The sequence below is a fragment of the Coregonus lavaretus genome (assembly GCF_964263955.1).
Source record: "Coregonus lavaretus genome assembly, chromosome: 12".
Taxonomy (NCBI): Eukaryota; Metazoa; Chordata; class Actinopteri; order Salmoniformes; family Salmonidae; genus Coregonus; species Coregonus lavaretus.
Window position 1 is genome coordinate 18,992,740 of NC_139999.1, and position 22,618 is coordinate 19,015,357.

Here is a 22,618-nt window from a genome sequence, read left to right on the forward strand (position 1 = left end):
ATATAGGTTATAGGTTGAGAGTTTTTGTGAAAGAGCACAGAAAAATATGTCATATAGAAGCAAACCAGATGGACATCATGAAAACGATCGGAGGAAGTTCAGGAGTAAAAACAAAAAATATATAATTATTGTAGAATTTGACTGTGTCCATAAAATGTATATAGTATGTATGGGCTGGAAGTAGAGGCCTAAGCGTTGTTGTTCACTAGTTTACTCCAATTGGGGAAGGGGTGGTGGGGTTGGAAAGTAATGAAGGGAAATATAATTTAAAAAAATTATATGTGTGTGTGTATGGATATATGTATATATGTATATACAGTGAGGGAAAAAAGTATTTGATCCCCTGCTGATTTTGTACATTTGCCCACTGACAAAGAAATGATCAGTCTATATATTTAATGGTAGGTTTATTTGAACAGTGAGAGACAGAATAACAACAACAAAATCAAGAAAAACACATGTAAAAATTTTATAAATTGATATGCATTTTGATGAGGGAAATAAGTATTTGACCCCCTCTCAATCAGAAAGATTTCTGGCTCCCAGGTGTCTTTTATACAGGTAACGAGCTGAGATTAGGAGCACACTCTTAAAGGGAGTGCTCCTAATCTCAGCTTGTTACCTGTATAAAAGACACCTGTCCACAGAAGCAATCAATCAATCAGATTCCAAACTCTCCACCATGGCCAAGACCAAAGAGCTCTCCAAGGATGTCAGGGACAATATTGTAGACCTACACAAGGCTGGAATGGGCTACAAGACCATCGCCAAGCAGCTTGGTGAGAAGGTGAAAACAGTTCGTGCGATTATTCGCAAATTGAAGAAACACAAAATAACTGTCAATCTCCCTCGGCCTGGGGCTCCATGCAAGTTCTCACCTCGTGGAGTTGCAATGATGATGAGAACGGTGAGGAATAAGCCCAGAACTACACGGGAGGATCTTGTCAATGATCTCAAGGCAGCTGGGACCATAGTCACCAGGAAAACAATTGGTAACACACTACGCCGTGAAGGACTGAAATCCTGCAGCGCCCGCAAGGTCCCCCTGCTCAAGAAAGCACATATACAGGCCCGTCTGAAGTTTGCCAATGAACATCTGAATGATTCAGAGGAGAACTGGGTGAAAGTGTTGTGGTCAGATGAGACCAAAATCGAGCTCTTTGGCATCAACTCAACTCGCCGTGTTTGGAGGAGGAGGAATGCTGCCTATGACCCCAAGAACAACATCCCCACTGTCAAACATGGAGGTGGAAACATTATGCTTTGGGGGTGTTTTTCTGCTAAGGGGACAGGACAACTTCACCGCATCAAAGGGACGATGGACGGGGCCATGTACCGTCAAATCTTGGGTGAGAACCTCCTTCCCTCAGCCAGGGCATTGAAAATGGGTCGTGGATGGGTATTCCAGCATGACAATGACCCAAAACACACGGCCAAGGCAACAAAGGAGTGGCTCAAGAAGAAGCACATTAAGGTCCTGGAGTGGCCTAGCCAGTCTCCAGACCTTAATTCCATAGAAAATCTGTGGAGAGAGCTGAAGGTTCGAGTTGCCAAACGTCAGCCTCGAAACCTTAATGACTTGGAGAAGATCTGCAAAGAGGAGTGGGACAAAATCAACTACAAGAAACGTCTGACCTCTGTGATTGCCAACAAGGGTTTTGCCAGCAAGTACTAAGTCATGTTTTGCAGAGGGGTCAAATACTTATTTCCCTCATTAAAATGCAAATCAATTCATAACATTTTTGACATGCGTTTTTCTGGATTTTTTTGTTGTTATTCTGTCTCTCACTGTTCAGATAAACCTACCATTAAAATGATAGACTGATCATGCCTTTGTCAGTGGGCAAACGTACATAATCAGCAGGGGATCAAATACTTTTTTCCCTCACTGTATGTGATAATTACCTATATCACCTGTCGCGGCCGGTGTAGCAGGGGCAGACGACTGCAGCTGTGAGAGCTAATGGGTGTGTCACATCTGAAAGAGAGAGGAAACATTTTCTTAAGTGAAAATAATTAGACAACAAAACAGAGTTAGTGATTGAGTGAGTGAGTGTGTATACGTGTGTGTGATAATTACATGGACCACATCACACTGCTTCAGGTCTACAAGCCTCTGGAAGTTCCATCGTGCCATTCCAGGCCTGGAACAGCTTGGTGAAACACGGTTACCTGTCACCCACCGAGCCTGGTTGGCAGATCTAAAAGATAGGCACAATATTATTTTAATGACAAGTACGCTAAATCATGTGAAGTTACAAAACCTCTAGGGCTTAGTCTACACAAATTAAATAAAGGATGCAGGACCTGAGCCCTAGGACCAGGACTACCTGGCCTGATGACTTCTGGCTATCCCTGTCCCCTGTCCACCTGGTCGTGTTGCTGATCCAGTCTCTGCTGTTTCTGTCTGCGGCTATGGAACCCTGACCTGCTCAGGGCTCACCGGAAGTGCTACCTTGTCCCAGACCTGCTGTTTGATCCTGTCTTGCTCTACCAGACCTGTTATCTCAACCTCTAATTGCTCAGCTATGAAGAGCCATCTGGCATTTACTCCTGATGTGCTGAACTATTTCACCCTCTGTAACTACTGTGATTATTATATGACCCTGCTGGTCATCTATGAATGTTTAAACGTCTTGAAGAGCGATCTGGCCTACACGGCTGTACTCTTTAATAATCTCCACCAGCACAGCCAGAAGAGGACTTGCCACCCCTCAGAGCCTGGTTCCTCTCTAGGTTTCTTCCTAGCTACTGTGCTTCTACTTCTGCATTGCTTGCTCTTTGGGGTTTTAGGCTGGGTATCTGTATAAGCATTTTGTGACATCTGCTGATGTAAAAGGGGCTTTTTAAAATACATTTGATAGATTGCTTGAATATGCTTCTATTCATGTCAGTAACTCTAAATCTAAATATGACATTGAGTTATCTTACATTTCCTCAATAGGAAGTTGTACCTTAAGCCAACACTTTTTCCTGGTCTTTCCTGCTGGGGACAGGGGGCTTCAGGTTTGGGAATGGAGGGCCTAGAGAATTGGAATATTAACAATAATTAGTGTCCACATTTATGAATGAATGAAATTCAATTTGGGTTAGCTGTGTATCTCATCTGATTGAGAATTGCTGATGATATACTGTATATGTCTATTTTCTTTTGACAATCTGCCACCGAACGACACAATTCTATCTAGTGACAGTGCACACAATCTTTAGCTTATTTTACCAGGTCAAAAATAACATCATTTTGTCAAGGGAGACCTGATAAATAGGACAGAGCTCTCAAGTAAAAGGCATATCCATAGCTGGTAGGTCATGACAGCATGCACTAAACTGGAGCATGCAGTTACCAGGAGCAATCAAATATAGTTAAACTGGTAGGCCTACTGGAAAACTGCATCGCATTTAAAACACATATTCAAAGTGCACAGTGGAGACCACTGAGTTATTAGTATGTCAATATTATAAACCTATTTTTGGATTGAACATTTGACAGTGTGTTGATATAATGCCCTCTGCTGTCCATCAGGAATATTGCAGTAAGCCCAACTCCCTTGCATCCCACTTAGTTCTCTCCCAGGGCTCATAGTTTTGGCTGGCAGAGTTGAGGATGTCTTGTAAGATCAGGCTGAATGAATGTGGAATATTTGAGAGTATTACTCTATTTGCACTGTAGTCAAGGTACTACTGCACTGGAATATATCGTGAAAATAGGCATTTTAGTGGTGCATGTACAGTGTGTGGATCATACACACTTTTGTTGAGTCAGCAAATCATTCATAGTCAGCGAATTATTCACATTTGGAACATTGGTTTTTCTGCTATATTTCCCCTCAGTTCTCAGATTGACAAGTAGAGAAGTCTGTTCTGTGTTTGGATCATTTTAAGACCTCTCAGATCCATATGGCTAAATCTCATTAAGAGAATTATCAACGTTGATGGAGGAACAACATGAGATAATACCAGCAACTCCCCTCAGTAGAGACCACATGCGTTTGTTCATAATATGCCAAATCTGCTCCTTTCTTTAGAAAGTACACTATACAGTAGATACAAAACTATGTGGACACCCCTTCAAATTGGTGGATTTGGCTATTTCAGCCACACATGTTGCTGACAGGTGTATAAAATCGAGCACACAGCCATGCAATCTCCATAGACAAACATTGGCAGTAGAATGGCCTGACTTTCAACGTGGCACCGTCATAGGATGCCACCTATCCAACAAGTCAGATTGTCAAATTTCTGCCCTGCTAGAGCAACTGTAAGTGCTGTTATTGTGAAGTGGAAACATCTAGGAGCAACAATGGCTCAGCCGTTAAGTGGTAGGCTACACAAGCTCACAGAACGGGACTGCTGAGTACTGATGATCGTAGTGCGTAAAAATGGTCTGTCCTCGGTTGCCACACTCACTACTGTGTTCCAAACTGCCTCTGGAGGAGGAATAATGGTCTGGGGCTGTTTTTCATGGTTCGGGCTAGGCCCCTTAGTTCCAGTGAAGGGAAATGTTAATGCTACAGCATACAGTGACATTTTAGACGATTCTACGCTTCCAACTTTGTGGCAACAATTTGGGGAAGGCCCTTTCCTGTTTCAGCATTACAATGCCCCCGTGCACAAAGCGAGGTCCATACAGAAATGGTTTGTCGAGATCGGTGTTGAAGAACTTGACTGGCCTGCACAGAGCCCTGACCTCAACCCCATCGAACACCTTTGGGATGAATTGGAATGCCGACTGCGAGCCAGGCCTAATCGTCCAACATCAGTGCCCGGCCTCACTAATGCTCTTGTGGCTGAATGGAAGCAAGTGCTCGCAACAATGTTCCAACATCTAGCGGAACGCCTTTCCAGAAGAGTGGAGGCTGTTATAGCAGCAAAGGGGGGACCAACTCCATATTAATGGCCATGATTTTGGAATGAGATGTTCGACGAGCAGGTGTCCACATACTTATGGTCATGTAGTGTATGTTCAGACATGATTTACTAGGGTGAAAATGAAAACGCTGGATGGCTTACTCTCATGTTTTAATTAATTCAGTTACAGTAGTATGGAATTAAGTTGAAACAGACACACATATTTTAAGATCAAGATTGAAAGTTACCTGACCAAAGGTCATTGTACTTGTCATTTCGAAAGGACAATCACTTCCATACCATAACTACTTTTTCCACTGTGTGAGACGTTGCATCCTCTTGATATACATTTTATCCACAAGAGGGCACCTCAGCTCTTTTAACTTCCCTGGCCTCATCAATAGTTATACTCAGGCATAACCAGCTAGACAGCAGATTTATCAACAGCCACCCCTACCTCTTGGCAAACCCAAGCTCTTTCAAATGGTTTACATATGACCTGAGAACAAAATTAGGCTATTTTAAAGAATTCAACATAATTACAGTAGAACCTTGATATGAAATAAAATTAATCAAATCAAATGTTATTTGTCACATGCTTGGTAAACAACTGGTGTAGACTAACAGTGAAATGCTTACTTACAGGGCCCTTCCTAACAATGAAGGAAAACAAATAAATAATAGCACAAGGAATAAATACACAATGAGTAACGATAACTTGGCTGTATACACGGGTGTATACACGGGGTACCAGTACCGAGTTGATGTGAGGGGTACGAGCTAATTGAGGTAGATAAGTACAGGGTAAAGTGACTAGGCAACAGCATAGATGATAAGCAGTAGCAGCAGCATATGTGATGAGTCAAAAGAGTTAGTGCAAAGAGGGTCAATGCAGATTGTCCAGGTACCTATTTTGTTATTAACTATTTTGTAGTGTTATTTACATTTACATTTTAGTCATTTAGCAGACGCTCTTATCTGTTAAGATCATTTATTAACTAACTATTTCAGTGTCACTGTGCGTTTCCCAAAGTTTGTAAGACTTTGGTTCAAGAAACGGACAGAGCCTCAGTGCAATAGCCAGGTCTTTATTCAGAGAATTCTGCCCAGAGAATTCTGTTATCACAATTTCAGAGTCCATCTTTTATACACACACGTCATACAAAAATCCCACCCCGCTTTAGGCGGGCTGTATTCTTCCACTGTACATGGGTTTAGCTGATGTTTTCCTCTGCTCTCCTGACCATCAGGTCACACACACACACATATTCTTATCAGAGTCTACTCCTTGCTCGGGCAGGCTGCATTTTTTAGTTATCGCCGTTCTCACAATATTCTGACTGCCTCATTGTACTTCTAACTAAGCTACACATATTATCAGATTATAGTTATAGATTATTATTATAGATTATGATTCTAACACTTTTCATACAGTTTCAGGGTGTAGTAATTAGTCATTAATAATTAGTAATTACCAAATTCTTCTATCACTTATCCAGAGCGACTTACAGTTAGTGAGTGCATACATTTTCATACTGGCGCTCCACCAACTGAGCTACACAGGACTACATGACTTGGGGGTAGAAGCTGTTCAGGGTCCTGTTGGTGCATCGGTACCGCTTGCCGTGCGGTAGCAGAGACAACAGTCTCTGACTTCGGTGGCTAGGGTCTTTGACTATTTTCAGGGCCTTCCTCTGACACCACCTGGTAAAGAGGTCCTGGATGGCAGGGAGCTTGGTCCCAGCTATTTTATTTGGCCCCAATTTTTTCCATAGAATTTATTTTTATCAAAAGGTTTTTTGTTGTTGGACATAAGACTGTAAAATCACCAGGAAATCAGATCAAAGTGATTTTTATTTAATAAATCTGTTCCCAAGTATTCCCACACATAGATAAATAATGTGATTGTATCTCAATGTAATCAAGGTTTGAAATAATAATGTTTTTGTCAAATACTATATCTGTTTGGGCTTCTTCGGTCAATTTGCAGTTTACAAATTATTTATAATTATGTTTCTGACCCCCTACCATCCGCTTAATGAATCGGTCTGTGGCTTAATGTAATCAGAAAACATAAACATTTAAAATAGTTTAAATGCACATTTTGAGTAGACTATTACAATCAAATTAAACTGGGCATGGATAACTCACCCCTTCTCATTTCAACATTTTCAGTCAATAAAACATAAAAAGGTAATACAGTATATAATTCATTCTTTAATTCCTTCAATATATAAAAAAAAGCAGGAAAACACTGACATTCAACAGAATTCCACAAGCAGTCATAGTCATAGATTCACTTAATTTCCATAAATTAAAGTTTACATAGAAATGTGCAATAAAACATTACCAATGGTCAGTGTAGGGGAAAAATCAGTGTAGGGGAAAGATTTGATAGTTCAATTGCCCTTCCTAACCCCAAATTCATCAATCAACCTTTATTGAAACAAAGGTCAATTACATTGGCAAATGAAAACATTTGAGAAGACCTTGGTGATTATTTCTGTTATCATAAACGCGTCCCTTTAAAGTTTAAGTTCTTCAACTAATCATCTGTGTTTTCGTTCTGTGAAAACGAACTGACGTCATGGCGACGCTGAAACCAATATTATTTTAGCACTGTTGTGAGAACGCTGTGTTCTCACCACATCTGTCTGCCATACTGTCGAAGAAGAGCCAGGAGCGAGGGCCAGGGCCATACTTCACAAAGGACACATAGTGGCTGGTGTGGATACAGAGCACAGCGAACAACTGCATCATGTGCCTGGGTAAAGGGGCATCTGCCGGAACCTCCGCTGGCACTGCCAGGGCTCTAGGGCAGTGGCCCTTCCGAGAGGGATGAGTGTGCACCTGTCACAAAGGGAGAAGTGGAGATAGAGAGGAAAGGGAGGTGGGGAAGAGGGAAAGTAGAGAGGGAGATTCAGTAAGATAAAGAAGAGGAAATCAATACACTTGCAGGTAGAAAAGCTGTAACTCAAACAGTCATGCTGCTTAATGGTGTCTACCTGTGTCTTGCAAGTAGTGCAGTACTGTTTAATTATTCCTGGCTGGAGCTTGCGGTCCTGTAGGCACTGGGGGCACTCATACTCTGCCAAACGCCCACAGAGGAAGCACTCACGGGGGGCTGATGGGAGAAGGAAGGTGGAAAGCTGTCACTCAACCTGAAGACAGTTTACTATGGCAAGCTATGCTTAGGGAGTTACTGTATGGCCTTTTATTCATAGTTACATACGTGGCTGACGTGTGACCAGCGTTTTGCAAAAACACTCTGTCAGTCTTCATTACATTGACTGATGGTGTAACTCAAAGTTGTATAGAAGATCTGTGATGTCAAGCTCTGTCGTGGGGATGATGTGGGGGAACATCTTGTACTTTTTCCCAAACCTTGGCATCTGGACCATGAGACAGGATGGGATCTGAGGGACATTTTAGAGACATTAAACATTAGAGCAAAGGGATTGCCTTCCAAACAAAACGTGGGCGGTCTACAAGGCCTCGTAAACATTGCTCCTTAGACAACCTTGCACAGTACCACCCACCTCCTCAAACCTGAGGCCACAAGACAGGAAGGAGGTATCCAGCAGCTGCTGAACAGTGGGAGTCTGTGTCACCTGCTCCTTATCCAGAATAATCTGGAATGTGTAGGCATCCTGAGATGTGTCGTTATTCGACCTGAGACCCAGAGAACAATCAAGCTAAGCAACTCAATCATGGCAGAGTGACCAAACAGAAACTCAGAGAGAAGCCCAGACCATTAGAATGGAGATGAGCAGTGTGAGGAGGGGAAGCAAGGAGCAATAAGTAGCCTACAGCATAACCTGCAAGAAAGAGAAAGATATGGGTCAGGAGGTCAAATAGAGCAGCAGAGAAAGGTGAAAGGTGAACTGGTTCAAACCTGAGTTTAAGCAATGGCTCCATGCACAGCACCCAGTAGAAGGATTGTGATGAACTCTTCAGGGTCTGCAGGGAGGCAGGATAACACCATTTAGGAGAAAGACACTGCAGCCATTTAAAAATGATAATTTAGACATCAATTGCCTTGGCTGGTATCACATTTCTGTTAAGAGACCCATAGAGACAACACTATGATAAGTATGTGAGAGTACCTTTCTCTTCTGTTACAAAGGTGTCACAGCCGAGCTGCTTGCGGAAGTTCATTACGCTCTCAGCAGGCACAAAACCTTGTCTGGGGATTACACACACTGATGTCACTCTCAGTGGCCACACGGCAATACACACAACACACTGTCACACAACACATGGAAATGCACATTCATATAAAGTGCATATACTGGACCTGAACATTCACTACCAATGTGCCAGAGTAATCAAGACATGCTCTTCAGTCTGGGTGAATTACAATGTCATAACGTCCTTATTTTGAAGAGCAGTTGATAATACAGGCCTGCCTGAGGGTCAAGAGGATCTAGAAAACTGAAAGTACAGACAATGTTTATACCGGCGCAAACAGTTGACGATGTCTTTCCTCAGAGTGTGTGATATGCTCTGTTCTGTGTCAGCTTGTTTGTGGCAAACACTGTCCAGGGTCATGGATGAGCTGAACAGACTGTGGAGAGATGTATTACCTTTGTTAGCTTGGCAGTGGTCCTGGCGCAGCATTAAGTCATTCTTACAAGAAACTGGGCTCAACAAAAAATTATGCCCAACAGTGTCAAACTGTCATACAACTATGTGTTAGGAACACTGAGCTAGATGAAGTAAGTTTACCTGAAGAGAGTGGCATCGAGGTAGCATGAGTTGTAGTGCCCCTGGATCCCCTTCATCTTGCCCACAAGCAAAGACAAGCCTTCCGACTCAGGGATAGGAGGGACATTCTCATCGGTTTCCTCCAATGGAGTGACTGATGCAAACCATACAAAAACATGAAGTACCACTTACATAACAGAAATACAACTGATGAATGTTTTATATCTGCTCATTGGTGGTGTTTGATTCATTTTGGTTTGGTTTGAGGTGTGGTCTGCAAACCAATGCTTATAAGGCTATTATTACAATGGCATAACCTGAGATTATCTACACTGTTTATGCATGTGTTAGGAAGGACCTATACGAGTGGTGTATAAAAATAAAATAAAATAAAAAATTAATGTATGCACTCACTGACTGTAAGTCGCTCTGGATAAGAGTGTCTGCTAAATGACTAAAATGTAAAGTGTAAAATGTGTCTAACCTGGGGGGATATCTGTGGCTTTGAGGGTCTCCTTTTCAGAGGGGGGACATAGGAACCTTCCATCTGGACTGCACTTTGTTAGGGGCACAAACAAGGCTCTGCCCCCTTTACAAGTGAAATACCGCTGACCTCCATACATCCCGTCTGAGCAATTATTCACCTCATAATCCTGATGGCAAAAGCATAATGCTGAGGAATCAAATCTGATTGAGATATTGAAATCTCAGAGGAGAATAATAGGCAAGCTCAATAACATTGCTTATACAGTTCACATCTTACACTCACCAGCTCAATTCCGGCCCAGTCGTTTTTATTTTCTGAAAAGACGCCCATCCACTGGATTACCCCATATACAGTGATCCCAGTGTTGGACGTTACCTCCACGAGGGAACCCACATGAAAAGGGTGGCTTGACAGGGTTTCGGTTGGGGTGACATTCTGGTCTACGTGGTTTATATCGCTCACTTGTCGCCCACGAGATCCCATATTAGGCATGGAGTTGATACGTAACACCACCTTTCTGTTTAGACCTGGGGGGAGAAGAAGTTGAAGAGGAGGGGTAAGAATGACAGATCACATAGTTTCTGTCCTTGTCACAAGACCAATGTCATGAGACTGACCTGTGGTAAACATGTCTATCTCCATAAGAGGTATGCAGAGAGCTCAGAGCATGCAATGTACACAGATTCCAGAGCATGTGATGGATCTCTGCTGCTACATTCCAGAGCACCTGGGCCAGTTTGACCAGTTCTGTACAAAGAACCGCACTTTGCCCACTGTCTAGCCACAGGTGCTGCTCATTGCCATCCAATAACGTTTAGCATTTATATTTTAGCATTTCTTTCTGATAAGGGGGAGGCGGGGTGGAGGGGTATTTTGCTTGCAGGCGCACCAATGCGCAGCAAGTCCTAAAGTGATGATAACCATTCAAAGAATTCTGTCTTTATGAAGCAAGTTTGAAATGAGACCCCCAAGCTACTGGGTTCTGAAAGCTGATATTATTTTCCTGGCACCATTGCTGTGCTTCTTAAAAGAAAACAAGTAAAGTATGTAATGGGTTTAAAGACTAGAAAAGCCAGGTAAATGTGTCATATTTTGTAAATAAATGCATGTAGGCATATGTGCTTGCTTACTGATCAATGAGAATGCATGGGGATTGAACACTAGCAAGTAAACATACAGTCCTGACCCTTTGAATGACTGTCTTTCCAGCGAGGGCCAAGGCCTACAGAGTACGCTGGGACAACCTGGACAATGTCTGCTGCACTGAACAGGGGAAGAGGGGCAGGCTTCTTGGACGACACTGTTTGATTAGAGTCCTGCTGAAATTGAAAGGAAACAGGACAATTAGATGACGTAAACACAATCCCAATACAGTAGCTGTGCTGAGAGTTTTTACTGGCAAGCCAGAAATACAACAAACTGCATTCGAGCAACTGCAAATTGCTCAGTGTTATTACGTTTCAGATGTTACGTAAAAGTTATGTGCTGTAACTAATCCTATAACATTATGGATCTTCCCCTGATGCCTCGATCACACCTACAGCGTCGTTGCGCAAAATGGTACGCAGCATCATCTGGATATGTGTGCAACAAAAGTTCAACATTCACCTTCTGCTACCATTCTGTCAAGCTGTCTACGCATACAGTTTGACGCATAAGTTTGATAAATCGAACATATGCACCACACAGAACACACTGCACCTGCCTCTGCAACGTAATGCTGCAAGGCAAACGCAGCGTTCCATTGGAAATTAATGTACTTCTGGTGTACCAAAATGCAATGACGCTGTCGGTGTGATCGACACTTGAGAGAGACATTCTTGTCTCCTGCTTTCACTTCCTTAAACTCATGTAAATCAATGAGAGGTTCAGGTGTACTTGACACGTACAGTTCACAGTGTCTGCCATACTGTGGAATCATTAGGCTACATTTTTATCAATGAGAGGATCAAAGACAGTAATAATTCCTGATTATTTGCTTATACATTGGACAAAATGGTGAAAGCCATTCCACTTTCTCTATGGCAGTGTCTATGCTGATATGGACTTGCATACCAGATTTATATAAGTTGCATACTCACCACAAACTCAACCTCAAAGCCCAGCATCAGCAGGTCCCCTTGGTTCTCCTTCTTGCCGATCAGCATTAGGTTCCTAACCAGCCCTGGCTGGTGACCCTTCTTGTGCTTAACTACCACCAGGTCATCCTGAGACAGCACACAGATAGCCGAAAAAGCTGGGGGTTACACAGGAGCTCCAGGCATTTGCTGGAGGGGGATACGAAGAGCCTGGGCCTGGTGGCAGGTGAGGGGGTACGTGTCCTCCATCTTCACCATGCCCCTGCACTTAGGGTTCCCACTGCTGCCACCTCCGTACAACAGTCCCATCAGCTCTCCCTTCTGCATCTCTGCCTCCACATGGCCGATACATCCTCTGGCGAAGCCATTTCTCGCCTTCCCCCATGTCACTATAAAGAACTTGTCCTTCCCTTCTCTTTTTGATTCCATCCCTATTCTAAAGTGCACAATATTCCTGCTGACAAGCAATGCAGATGTTGTGTGACTAGAAGCCACCCTGTTATGGAAAGAAGTAAATAAATTATTATTGTATCCTTCTGATCATTCACTTGTATTACGAGAATGTAAATTCAAAGCCATTCCATTGTGCTGTCACACTCAAAGCATGGCTTTAAAGACTCTAATTTATAAATAAGTGACAGATAGGTAGAGGCAAGGAATGTAAAAACACTTCCTTTTTACATTACTTGGGTATACACAGCTTTTGAAATCAATTCAGTTTAAGATGTTTTATTTGTCTTGTGACCCCCCCCCCCCCCCCAAACAATTGACCATAAAAAAACAACTCTTTACCAGTTTTTAACATCAACATCAATCTCAGTGATATCACTTTGTAAGGGTTTCATCACATTGTTTTAACAAAATAAGATACATCTGTACTATCTGTACACACTGGCAACAATGTATTTCTAGCAATAGTCTTTTATTACTCAAATGTAATTGAGTCAATCTTACTGGCCGTTTTTCAAAGTATTTGAAGAGCAGTTACTCCAAAGTACTACACACATTCGATTGCAAGGTAAACTGAATCCTCGCCACTGTAGCTCAGAATAAGGAAGTACTTCAGCCCAGTCAACTGATACTGTAGCTCTGTGACCGAACAAGCCCGTCTTATACTGTCCTCTCTGACAGAGACAATTCAGCATGAAGATCGTGATTTTTTTTCAAGAAAATGTATTGCATCAGAGAATTCACAAATGATCATTATGATTTGGGTATACCTAGCTACATGATAGTGGTTATTAGCTAAGCAAGTACTTATTGTATCAGTCAGAGAAAATTGCAAGTTGTCAGTCACAGTGTCGCAAATCATTTATCAACACAAAGTAGCCTACTCTTATCTGAGGGGTATTTAAACTTCAATGTGGGGTAATGTTAACGTTATCACTCTTATGATCTACAATATAATATCCCCCTTCCCATGACAGAGACAGGGAATATCAGCTATGCACATAGATGTTATATATATTTTTTAAACATGTATACCCTAGGCCTATTATTAGAAACAAAAACACTTAACCTGGTCATAACCTTGGTCGGTCACACTGCAAGTTGTTGCGGTGGTGCGGCAAGCTAAAAGGAGCTAGCTAGCTAATGTTAGCTAACTAACTTTCATTAGCTAGCTAGCTGTGTTAGCTAGCTCGGTGAAAACTCTTGTTTGCAGGCAGTTAAACAAAATGTATTCTTCCTCTGTCACCCGCCATGTGAAAAACATATTTTAAATAATTGTTAGGCCACTATCCATGAGAAAGATTTTTGGGGCTTGACAGCTGCCCTTCTTCATCTGATGATGAAAATTCAACCCCTGCATTGTCAGTTGGAGGCGGGGCTGGGGCTTGACAGATCAAGATAAATATGTTCTTCAATTAACATATATTTTAAAATACATTCACATAAATATTCTATGATGGGCTCAAGTTGTATATTTCATAAATATATTCTGGACATACAGTACCAGTCAAACGTTTGGACACACCTACTCATTCAAGTTTTTTTTTTCTACATTGTAGAATAATAGTGAAGACATCAAAACTATGAAATAACACATATGGAATCATGTAGTAACCAAAAAAGTGTTAAACAAGTCAAAATATATTTTATATTTGAGATTCTTCAAATAGCCACCCTTTGCCTTGATGACAGCTTTGCACACTTTTGGCATAAGTATTGAACCCCCTGAGTCAATATGTTAGAATCCCCTTTGGCAGTGATTACAGCTGTGAATCTTTCTGGGTAAGTCTCTTAAGAGCTTTTCACACCTGGATTGTGCAACATTTTCCCATTATTATTTTCTAAATTCTTGAAGCTTTGTCAAATCGGTTGTTGATCATGGCTAGACAACCAATTAAGTCAAAACTGTAACTCATTCACTCACTGTCTTCTTGGTAAGCAACTCCAGTGTAGATTTAGCCTTGTGTTTTAGGTTATTGTCCTGCTGAAAGGTGAATTCATCTCCCAATGTCTGGTGGAAAGAAGACTGAACCAGGTTTTCCTCTAGGATTTTGCCTGTGCTTAGCTCCATTCCATTTATTTTTTATCCTGAAAAACTCCCCAGTCCTTAGTGATTACAAGCATACCCATAACATGATGCAGCCACCACTATGCTTGAAAATATGGAGAGTGGTACTCAGTAATGCGTTGTATTGGATTTGCGCAACATAACACTTTCTATTCAGGACAAAAAGTTAATTGCTTTGCCACATTTTTTGTATTACTTTATTGCCTTGTTGCAAACAGGATGCATGTTTTGGAATATGTTTTATTCTGTACAGGCTTCCTTCTTTTCACTATCAATTAGGTTTGTGGAGTAACCACAATGTTGTTGATCTATCCTCAATGTTCTCCTATCACAGCCATTAAACTCGGTAACTGTTTTAAAGTTACCATTAGCCTCATGGTGAATTCCCTGAGCGGGTTATTTCCGCTCCGGCAACTGAGTTAGGAAGGACGCCTGTATCTTTGTAGTGACTGGGTGTACTGATACACCATCCAAAGTGTAATTAATAACTTCCCCATGCTCAAAGGGATATTCAATGTGTGCTTTTTTTTATTTTTACCCATCTACCAAATAGGAGCCCTTCTTTGCGAGGCATTGGAAAACCTCCCTGGTCTTTTTGGCCAAATCTGTGTTTGAAATTCACTGCTTGACTGTGGGGTACAGAGATGAGGTAGCCATTCAAAAATCATGTTAAACACTATTATTGCACACAGTGAGTCCATGCAACTTATGTGACTTGTTAAGCCAAGTTCTACTCCTGAACTAATTTAGACTTGCCATAACAAAAGGGTTGAATACTTATTGACTCAAGACATTTCAGTTATTCATTAATTAATTTGTAAGAATGTTGAAAAACAATTCCAATTGGACATTATGGGGGTATTTTGTGTAGGCCAGTAAAAAAAAATCTACATTTAATCAATTTTAAATTAAGGCTGTAATGCAACAAAATGTGAAAAAAGTAAAGGGGTGTGAATATTTTGAAGGCACTGTATATTATAATACATTTGTTTTCCGTATGGGCTGGCCAGCGGCTTGAGCAGTGACATTGTCCATCACCCAGGAATATGTGGTTAGTCATCTGTGGTAGTCATCTGTCATAATTATGGTTTTGTATTATTCTCAATAATAACAGACAGTTTCATAAGATGTGTTCTCAAGCCTTTACGATACCGTTTTTGATTTTTATAGTGGCATTGAGTGGGGGTATATTGGCTTGTCAACCTTCCAATGCCAGTTTTCTATGACTTCAGCCCTTTGGCACATTCTCTACTCCAAAGAGGCCCTGGCTAGTAGGAGAATATGTGTTGTAAGGAAGGTGTTGAGCACACAGCTTAATACTTTGGGGCTGCTGATAAACATGCTAGAGAGCTAAAACCAACAATGAAAACAGAGACATGCCTTTAAAATAAGGGTTGACAGTGACACTGATATTTGAATAAGATCGAGTAACTTAATTTTTTTTATCTGGATATTTGCCATTTCAACCCATCCCACGCTGCATTGATCATTAGGAGCAGGTTTTAGTGGCTTGTTTGTGAGTCTCTGACATTCAACATTCACACATGTGAAGTGCACTCTTGGAGATATACAGTAGCTGGTGGCTATATGTATTATCTTTACCTAGACAAAACAGCAGTGACTAACAGCAAATGTCAAATTTGTAAAGAGATTGAGCGATAATGTATTTGCCTCCAACTTTTACCAAACCTTAGGCCAAACTATATTTATCTAGTTCTGCCAAGGCAAGTAGTGCCCTCTATTGGACAACCTATACTATTGTGACCTAGGCTGATGGGTATAGGCTACTCACATCTTCACACATACATGATCTGAGATTAAATTCATGTCTACCACAGGAGGTTGGTGGCACCTTAATTGGGGAGGATGGGCTCGTGGTAATGGCTGGACCGGAATCGGTGGAATGGTATCAAATACATGGTTTCCATGTGTTTGATGCCATTCCATTGACTCCATTCCGGATATTATTATTCACGGTCCTCCCCTTAGCAGCCTCCTGTGATGTCTATCACCTTTCCATTAGATCTGCCTTAATGTATACTATCATCACATTAGGAAAATCTAAAATGTTAATACATTAATAATTTAATATACATACAACTCAGATATGACTTAATCTTCTTATGTTCACATTGAAATAAAGCCATATTCTCAGAAAGCTAGGCAGAGCCAGCCACAGCACGAGGGTCAACAATGCCCCTAATGATGTCGTTGGTTCTCTGGACACCCTGCACCAGGGACAGCAGGCCCACCCTGTGGACAGTGTGTCCTTTCAGACGCAACACCTTCACATCCTCCTCCAGGAACTCAGCTGAGGGGAGACATTTGTGAAGATATGAATTAGAAAAAGTGAGTTGAAGTTTCAAACCATTTCAAAGCTGATTTCCCACCCACAATTATGTGGAGATAAAGAAAACATCAGAAATGCTCACAGTCCACCAGGAGGCTGCTCGGCTGAAGCTGGGGATGGAGTCGTCCCAGGGATATACTATCATTCAGATTTTTGTGGTATGATAAAATATTAATCAAGACCTGAAACAAAAAGCACAATGAAAGGTAATGAAATTACAAGGACATTTTACTTATAGACAACAACAGGCATGAACATTATGTGTGTGTGTGTGTATATATATATATTTTTTTTTTACATGGCAGACCTGGGTGATACCACTGAGGCTGTGCTCTCCGTTAGAAGATCCCAGGGCCACATAGGATCCACATTTACCTAGAGACGGTATCACAATTGTGGGCATTATAAATGACAGAGGCCGCTTGCCTGGCTGGACCCTGTTCCTCTGCAAAGAAAACAAGTGTTGATATAGGATATTTTTACAAAATTGTTGTTTCTTTATCTGGGGCTAAGATTGAAAGTGTAGAATGTTATGTTAATACATTATACAGCCTAAAGGTGCAATGTACTGTGGTATGTTGTTACCAGGTTGGATATTAACAGTCCCTTGGTTTTAATTGGCCAGGAGAAGTCCACGATCTGGCTGTTCAGGAGAATGCCTGAAGGGGTTAAAATTCTACTTCCAAAGGGCCTGTTCAGTGAGCTGAAACATAAAAAATGAACAAGTGTAAGACTTAAGCTATCCCACCCAATATCCATCATGCTAATGTAAAGGTGCAGACAGTAACTGTTATCTCCTTCAGCTAAGGTCTATTATCACAGCACCTGGTGACAGACACAATGACGTCATCGGGACCCATGACCACCACCTGGCTGGCCACAGCTCCACTCGGCAGGTCATATAGAGTAGAGTAGTATCTGGGAGGAGACGCCTGCGAGTCACTGATCAACTGACGGAGCACTGCAGCCTGTGGCTTGCTTTAACCAAGACACAGATACATAAGTATTCATCCCCCTTGGCGTTTTTCCTATTTTGTTGCATTACAACCTGTAATTTAAATGGATTTCCATTTGGATTTCATGTAATGGACATACACAAAATAGTCTAAATTGGTGAAGTGAAATGAAAAAAATAACTTATTTCAAAAAATTTGAACAAATAAATAAAAGTGGTGCGTGCATATGTATTCATCCTTTGCTATGAAGCCCCTAAATAGATCTGGTGCAACCAATTACCTTCAGAAGTCACATAATTAGTTAGATTGTACACAGATTGACTTTATTTAAGTGTCACATGATATCAGTAATTATAATATATATATATATATATATATATATATATATATATATATATATATATACACACACACACACACACACACACACACACACACACACACACACACCTGTTCTGAAAGGCCCCAGCATCTGCAACACCACTAAGCAAGGGACACCACCAAGCAAGCGGTACCATGAAGACCAAGGACCTCTCCAAATAGGTCAGGGACAAAGTTGTGGAGAAGTACAGATCAGGGTTGGGTTCTAAAAAAATGTCTGAAACATCCCACGGCGCATCATTAAATCCATTATGAAAAAATTGAAAGAATATGGCACCACAACAAACCTGCCAAGAGAGAGCTGCCCACCAAAACTCATGGACCAGGCAAGGAGGGCATTAATCAGAGGCAACAAAGAGACCAAAGATAACCCTGAAGGAGCTGCAAAGCTCCACAGTGGAGATTGGAGTATCTGTCTATAGGACCACTTTAAGCCGTACACTCCACAGAGCTGGGCTTTACGGAAGAGTGGCCAGAAAAAAGCCATTGCTTAAAGAAAAAAATAAGCAACCACGTTTGGTGTTCGCCAAAAAGCATGTGGGAGACTCCCCAAACATATGGAAGAAGGTACTCTGGTCAGATGAGACTAAAATTGAGCTTTTTGGCCATCAAGGAAAACGCTATGTCTGGCGTAAACACAGAACCTCTCATCACCCCGAGAACACCATCCCCACAGTGAAGCATGGTGGTGGCAGCATCATGCTGAGGGGATGTTTTTCATCGGCAGGGACTGGGAAACTGGTCAGAATTGAAGGAATGATGGATGGCGCTAAATACTGGGAAATTCTTGAGGGAACCCTGTTTTAGTCTTCCAGAGATTTGAGACTGGGACGGAGGTTCACCTTCCAGCAGGACAATGACCCTAAGCATACTGCTAAAGCAACACTCAAGTGGTTTAAGGGGAAACATTTAAATGTCTTGGAATGGCCTAGTCAATGCCCAGACCTCAATCCAATTGATAATATGTGGTATGACTTAAAGATTGCTGTACACCAGCGGAACCCATCCAACTTGAAGGAGCTGGAGCAGTTTTGCCTTGAAGAATGGGCAAAAATCCCACTGGCTAGATGTGCCAAGCTTATAGAGACATACCCCAAGAGACTTGCAGTTGTAATTGCTGCAAAAGGTGGCTCTACAAAGTATTGATTTTGGGGGGGGGGGGGGGGGGTGAATGGTTATGCGTGCTCAAGTTCTGTTTTTTTGTCTTATTTCACAAGAAAAAATATTTTGCATCTTCAAAGTCGTAGGCATGTTGTGTAAATCAAATGATACAACCCCCCCAAAAAATCTATTTTAATTCCAGGTTGTAAGGCAACAAAATAGGGAAAATGCCAAGGGGGTGAATACTTTCGCAAGCCACTGTACACATCAGAAGAGAAGACAATTGTTCACAGAAATTCCTGTCATTGCATTTCAGAAGGACTTAAATTGCATGGCTAATCTACTTAGAACATGGCGAGGAAGTGAATGCACGCTTGTTAATGTTTACCTTAGCATCTTGGAGACGAGTGCAGAGACTGACGGGGTATACACAGGGTCTCCGAGCCCACTGGCCATAGCCAGGGCCGCTTTCAGTGACTTCAAAATGAATACAATACACTTTTATTAGGGGAACCTTACCTGCACACTGTAAATAACATGGGTCTCACTTCAGAGCTTGAGATACAGTACCTCAGCAATCCAGTGGTTGTTCCCAGTTGTACTATTCCCCTTGAGGTGGAAGTCCTCCAAAATGTTGAGGGCTGAGATCAGAGCAGCACCAATAGAAGGGGGAGGTGGCACTAGAACTCGAAATCCTGAGGGAGGTGTTGCCAGGTAATATTGTTTAGACCTGAGGAGGCTGGTGAGGGGAGGATGGCTCATCATAATGGATGGAATGGAGTGAATTGTGTCAAACTCATGGAAAACCAGGTGTTTGTGTTTGATACAATTCATTATGTTCCAGCCATTACTATGAGCCTGTCCTCCTACCCATTTAAAGTGCCACCAGGCACCACTGGTGTAGACATAATATTATGTAGACAAATGCAAGTAATCCCAACATAATGTAGGATTTCCTTGTTTGTAGGCTACTTTCTATAAAGAGTATGAAGTATGACTACGTTTACCCTGATACAGGCCTTCAATTGGCTGCTCTATGACTGCACTGTAGTTGCTGAGATCCTCCTTGGTTAGAACTCCTCCATTTACTTGCACCTAAAACACAACACTGGTCAAATCTGTGTATGATTCAATGCCATTTACTGAGGGCTATGTTCTTAACTAACACATTTATTTACCTCATTGGCCATTTCCTGTGTTAGAGTCCCACTGTAGAATTCTGACACCCCAGCCTCCAGGACAGCAGCCAGACTGGGTGTTTTCATAAGAGAGCCGGGGGACAGAGCATGGCCTCCTGGCAAGAACATGTCCCTGAAGCGCAATGACATATTCTGACCTTTCACCTTGGTTATGGCCTCTGCTGCAGGGTTAGACAAACATCAAAAGTCTCCTGGTGAAAACCTGCAATTGGTCTAGTCCTGTAATGAGGCTTTTATACAGATTCTACATGCATGAGAAGTAAAACAGTAAGAAAAAAGACTTGGGATCATTGTGAATCACTCCTTACCAAATCTGTGAGATACATTAAAGCCGTTTCTGGCTACATTGGCAGCCCTGGTGACAATATCCTCCCATGACAGTCTGAGGTGAAACAATAACAACCATAGGCTAGTACACGCTTCTGAACACAAACATGAAATTGCACATAACAAATGACAACACCTCACCTTCCATACAGTTTATGGGCTTGGTACAACCCTCTGAGCAAGCCTGGCACACCTACAACCAGACCTGGCTGGATGGTTAAGGAAAGATGTTACAATTTCAACATCTCTTTTGAAGCCTCAGTGTACATGTTGAATGACTATCTGAGACTAGCCACACAATTCGAGATAATAGTTCAACACATCATTGTGTTATCCTACAAATGAAAGATCTAAAATAAGTTATGTATTTTTACTCATACACTGTTGTCATACAGCACATCACCTTTAGCTCCGGGTCAATTTGCAGGATCTCCTCCTTGATTCCAGAGGGTGCCGTTTCCTGGAAATTAATCACCTTCCTTATATTCTTTCGGATGTCATGAACCAGCATCACCCCTCCCCTACAGACAAAGACATGAATGAAGTTGGGTGGACCACGGATGTCCTGTCCATCCACATGATCACCTCTGGACAATCATTATGCCACATAAATTGTGCACTTGCTGTTAACTTTCTCAAATGCAATAGACACTTACCCGCCAATACCTGACGCGTGTGGATGGACTATTCCCAGGCACAGGGCGGCAACAATGGCAGAATCCACACTGGAGCCCTGATCATTCAGCACCCTACGACCAAGCTCTGTACAGCGTTCATGGTCCGTCACCAACACACTCGCTCTGAAGACCTGCTGACCCCATTATAGTAAGGATGGGGATGAAAATAAGGTAATAAGTAAAAGTTGTTCTGAATAGCTTCTATACATTTTTCTAAGTCAGTGGGAGAGGGTGTACATACCTCATTTGTCCCTAGATAAATCTGCAGGACCATAGCGGTGGTGACTGCTATGGCAATGGTGAGAGAAGCAGCATAGATGGGTATCATGCCATCCTGCCAAGGGCCACACCTACTTGGTCCCCCAGACAGGGGGTCCTTATCCGTCTCTCTAAAGGAGGACAAGCTTAGATCAGCCAGGTTAGGGTTCTGGCTCCCAGAGGCTAGATTTTTCAGGGGCAATTCTTTTGGGAGACTTTTGAGGTCTGGGGCAAGGCTGAGGCCACCATGGCCATGGAGACCTGGAGAGGGAGAGATTTTAGACCCTGTAATTAGAGTGGAGGTGGGCTAAAAAGCTATGTGTGGCAATTTGTGGTTGATACAAGCAATATTTGACTTGACATCAGGTAAGTAGTGTTGAGTTGCTGCCAAACCAACTACCTGTGTTTCGGTTATGCTCTTTCTGCAAGTTCCCATTTTGCCCTTTGGGCAATGTGTCATCCACAGTCAACTGAGGTAAGCCCTCAAAGCTCTTGTAACCAACTGGTGATTGACTGCTACTAAGTTTAGTCTCAGGACTCACATCCATCTTCCCTATGTTCACACAGAGATAAGCACATGATGTACAATTAGACAGACACAGGACTACCCTCTCCCTTCCCATCTGATGACTGGCAAACCTGCAAGTCAGCATGGTGAAAAAAAGCTATACAATAAAGGTACAACACAGGTGTTGGAGCAGTAGAATTTAGAGATGCACAAAAACAATTCC

The 22,618-nt window shown here is 42.0% G+C and overlaps 1 protein-coding gene and 1 pseudogene across 2 annotated transcripts; both read right to left on the minus strand.

Moving 5' to 3' along the window:
- Nucleotides 1-8,743: 8,743 nt before the first annotated feature.
- Nucleotides 8,744-13,931, minus strand: cyld2 (cylindromatosis (turban tumor syndrome) 2). Its single transcript, XM_084173044.1, has 9 exons — nucleotides 13,640-13,931; nucleotides 12,124-12,616; nucleotides 11,229-11,361; nucleotides 10,325-10,569; nucleotides 10,040-10,208; nucleotides 9,577-9,709; nucleotides 9,308-9,415; nucleotides 8,955-9,034; nucleotides 8,744-8,808 (listed from the first exon to the last, which is right to left on the minus strand). Exons 2-9 carry the CDS (start codon nucleotides 12,187-12,189, stop codon nucleotides 8,750-8,752), a joined length of 993 nt encoding a protein of 330 aa, XP_084029170.1. The 5' UTR covers nucleotides 12,190-12,616; nucleotides 13,640-13,931; the 3' UTR covers nucleotides 8,744-8,749.
- Nucleotides 13,932-16,797: 2,866 nt separating this feature from the next.
- LOC311138429 (glutathione hydrolase 7-like) lies at nucleotides 16,798-22,540 on the minus strand (annotated as a pseudogene). The gene is made up of 15 exons: nucleotides 22,288-22,540; nucleotides 21,871-22,148; nucleotides 21,609-21,763; nucleotides 21,356-21,473; nucleotides 21,094-21,161; nucleotides 20,934-21,007; nucleotides 20,605-20,786; nucleotides 20,434-20,521; nucleotides 19,997-20,165; nucleotides 19,815-19,903; nucleotides 17,814-17,966; nucleotides 17,574-17,691; nucleotides 17,296-17,433; nucleotides 17,071-17,170; nucleotides 16,798-16,949 (listed from the first exon to the last, which is right to left on the minus strand). The product of its transcript is annotated as a glutathione hydrolase 7-like (transcript).
- Nucleotides 22,541-22,618: the final 78 nt, after the last annotated feature.